Raw genomic sequence first — 2,539 nt, forward strand, 5'->3', positions numbered from 1 at the left:
TTTTTTTTACCAAATCTCAGGTTGACCAAGTCCCAGCAGATGAAACTTCCCTTGTATGTAGATATATTGAATCACCTCTTCTTGTTGATGGTTACAAGTGTGACCTACGGCTCTATGTAGGTGTAACGTCATTGGATCCTCTAGTCGTTTACCTTTATGAGGAGGGACTGGTGAGGCTTGCAACTGTCAAATATCAGCATGGCAAGAACCTCTGGAATCCATGCATTCATCTAACAAATTACTCTGTCAACAAATTCCACTCCAATTATGTTCAGTGAGTATTGTAATATGGTTACTGTTACCTTCCAGTATAGTGCTTTCACTAGCTCTATGTGATTGCTGTGTGCATTTATCATTCCGATGTGAGGATAAATATTTACTAACACTACAAGTACACCACACAGAAACGAAGACCCTGAGGTAGATGACCGTGGCAACAAATGGTCCCTGAGTGCCTTCCTGCGTCACCTCAAGAGCCAAGGCATAGACACAGGGGCAGTGATGCGCTCTGTTGAAGATGTGATCATCAAATCCCTCCTTGCAGCCTCTTACCAGATGAACACTGCAACAAATATGTTTGTTCCACACACTAGAAATTGCTTTGGTATGTTGTTGGTCACTGCTTTGACTGTTATAGGCTCTGGCTGTGAAAGGCTTTGGATGTCATGAAGGTTCTTATGGGTATATCATTATTAAGTGGAAGAATGAAATGTAAATTTTGTTAATCCAAAAGGAAATTTTTCATAATGGTTATCTTAGCATATCTTTTATGTAATTAGAAGGTATTTTTTAAGATAAGGCTTAATATTTCTTGATGTCTCCTTACAGAGCTCTATGGATTTGACATCCTCATTGACAGCCAACTGAAACCATGGGTGTTAGAAGTCAACTTATCTCCGTCTCTCAACATTGATCAGCCTCTAGACTTGAAGATCAAGTCAGCCATGTTAGCAGACCTCTTTTCTCTTGTTGGCATCCAGGTCTGCAATCCTTATACAGCCAAAGTTTCTTCGCGTCCCTCTATTTTCCGCAAATTGCCGTCCTTGGTGAGTTTATAAAATGAGGTGACAACATACTTTTGTAACCAGAATTGATGTTTGGTATATTTCTCAGCTGCCACCATTTTCATTATTGAATATTGCCAAAAGAGGCAGTCAGAAGTAGGTGTATATCAGTGTAGCTACTATTGGCTTATCCTGAAAAATTGCTTTAAGATTTATATACTTTCTTTGTGATACATTGTCACTCCTTCCAAAAGTCTTTTGCTTAGGTGTGCATAATATTGCATTAGGAAATGGCTTCTATAAATAACTAGAGGTAGGTACTAAGTCAAACTCCCTGCTCAGAGTTCGAATGAAGAGTTGATACGTTGGGCTGAGACCCGTGAGTATCCCAGTGCCATGGAGATGGCACAGTCAATGTGCCGATGGACCAGTGACACACTGGATGGTCTCAGAATGGCTGCCTCAATCATGGGTGACCAGCTACACACAGTAACTAATTGTTCATGATTGACTTTTCTTTCGGTATGAGTGCCATGCCATTACAAGTTTCCAAATATTTTACATTGCTGGGTCCGGAGCTGGACCAGTAAGTATGGATATCTGTCATGGGTCCTGGCATCCAGTGGCTCTTCATTCTCTCTCGACATTTGTCTCAATTTGCTCTTCTTGCCTTGTACAGATCACATCACTTGTCACACCTATTGACTGGTTTCTATTACCAATACTTCTTGGTCTTGACAGTAACAAAGATCTGAGGTGTATTTTGGCAAGGCTGTGAGTAATAATATGATAGCAAGTTGTTTAGAAGCCTTATGTATGAGTTATGTGGTATAAAAGTTTTTTGATTTGAAGGTATAACATTGCTTGCTGTAGTTATATTGCCTAAAAAAGTAGGACTTTGCAAGGAATATATTTATTTTCATTGGGGAGTAAACTTGATTACTGTTTCAGGCATTTTCAGGATTACTTATAGAATTAAGATCAGACAATGCTTAAGATGAACTTTATGTTAATTAATTGGAAGAGTTAATAGTGAAATATTCTGAATGTTTCCAGAAGGCACATAAAAGACAGAAAACATTCTTATTTGGTGAAAAGTAGAACATGATATGTATTATTTCTTTTCCAAGAATTATTCCTTATCTATTGAAGGTTTATTTTATCATTGCCTTCACATGACTACTTCAGACTTGTACTGTGTGGTGTGACTATATTATATGTAACTGATAACAACCATACTGTTATTTAAATATAAATTTTCTTTTCAATCCTACCATGAACAAGCTCGGCCTCAGGGTAAGCCAGACTGTAACTTGGTTTATCCTTTGTAGGTTTGTATCCCTTACTCCCAAGAAGTAAAGAAAATTGAAAAAATTAAGTGTTAATATGCATATATAGATAAATTAATTCATGTCAGGGGAACAGTTAGTCCATTTGAAAGCCTTATTGAGAGTAGGCCATGCCAAGATGCACCTTTTCCCAAAAGGAAGTGGAGTGAAGACTCCTCTTTCTCAGCCCTAGTTGCTATGATTAAA

The 2,539-nt window shown here is 38.1% G+C and overlaps 1 protein-coding gene across 1 annotated transcript in view; it reads left to right on the plus strand.

The window, feature by feature from the left end:
- LOC119591552 (tubulin polyglutamylase TTLL5-like) overlaps positions 1-2,539 on the plus strand; it is a gene marked incomplete in the record, with an annotated part of 18,965 nt that overhangs the window by 3,787 nt on the left and 12,639 nt on the right. The window contains 4 exon segments of the mRNA XM_037940303.1: positions 21-274; positions 405-604; positions 829-1,046; positions 2,289-2,300. Coding sequence (XP_037796231.1) covers positions 21-274; positions 405-604; positions 829-1,046; positions 2,289-2,300 — 684 coding nt within the window.

The sequence above is a fragment of the Penaeus monodon genome, chromosome 28 (genome assembly GCF_015228065.2).
Source record: "Penaeus monodon isolate SGIC_2016 chromosome 28, NSTDA_Pmon_1, whole genome shotgun sequence".
Taxonomy (NCBI): Eukaryota; Metazoa; Arthropoda; class Malacostraca; order Decapoda; family Penaeidae; genus Penaeus; species Penaeus monodon.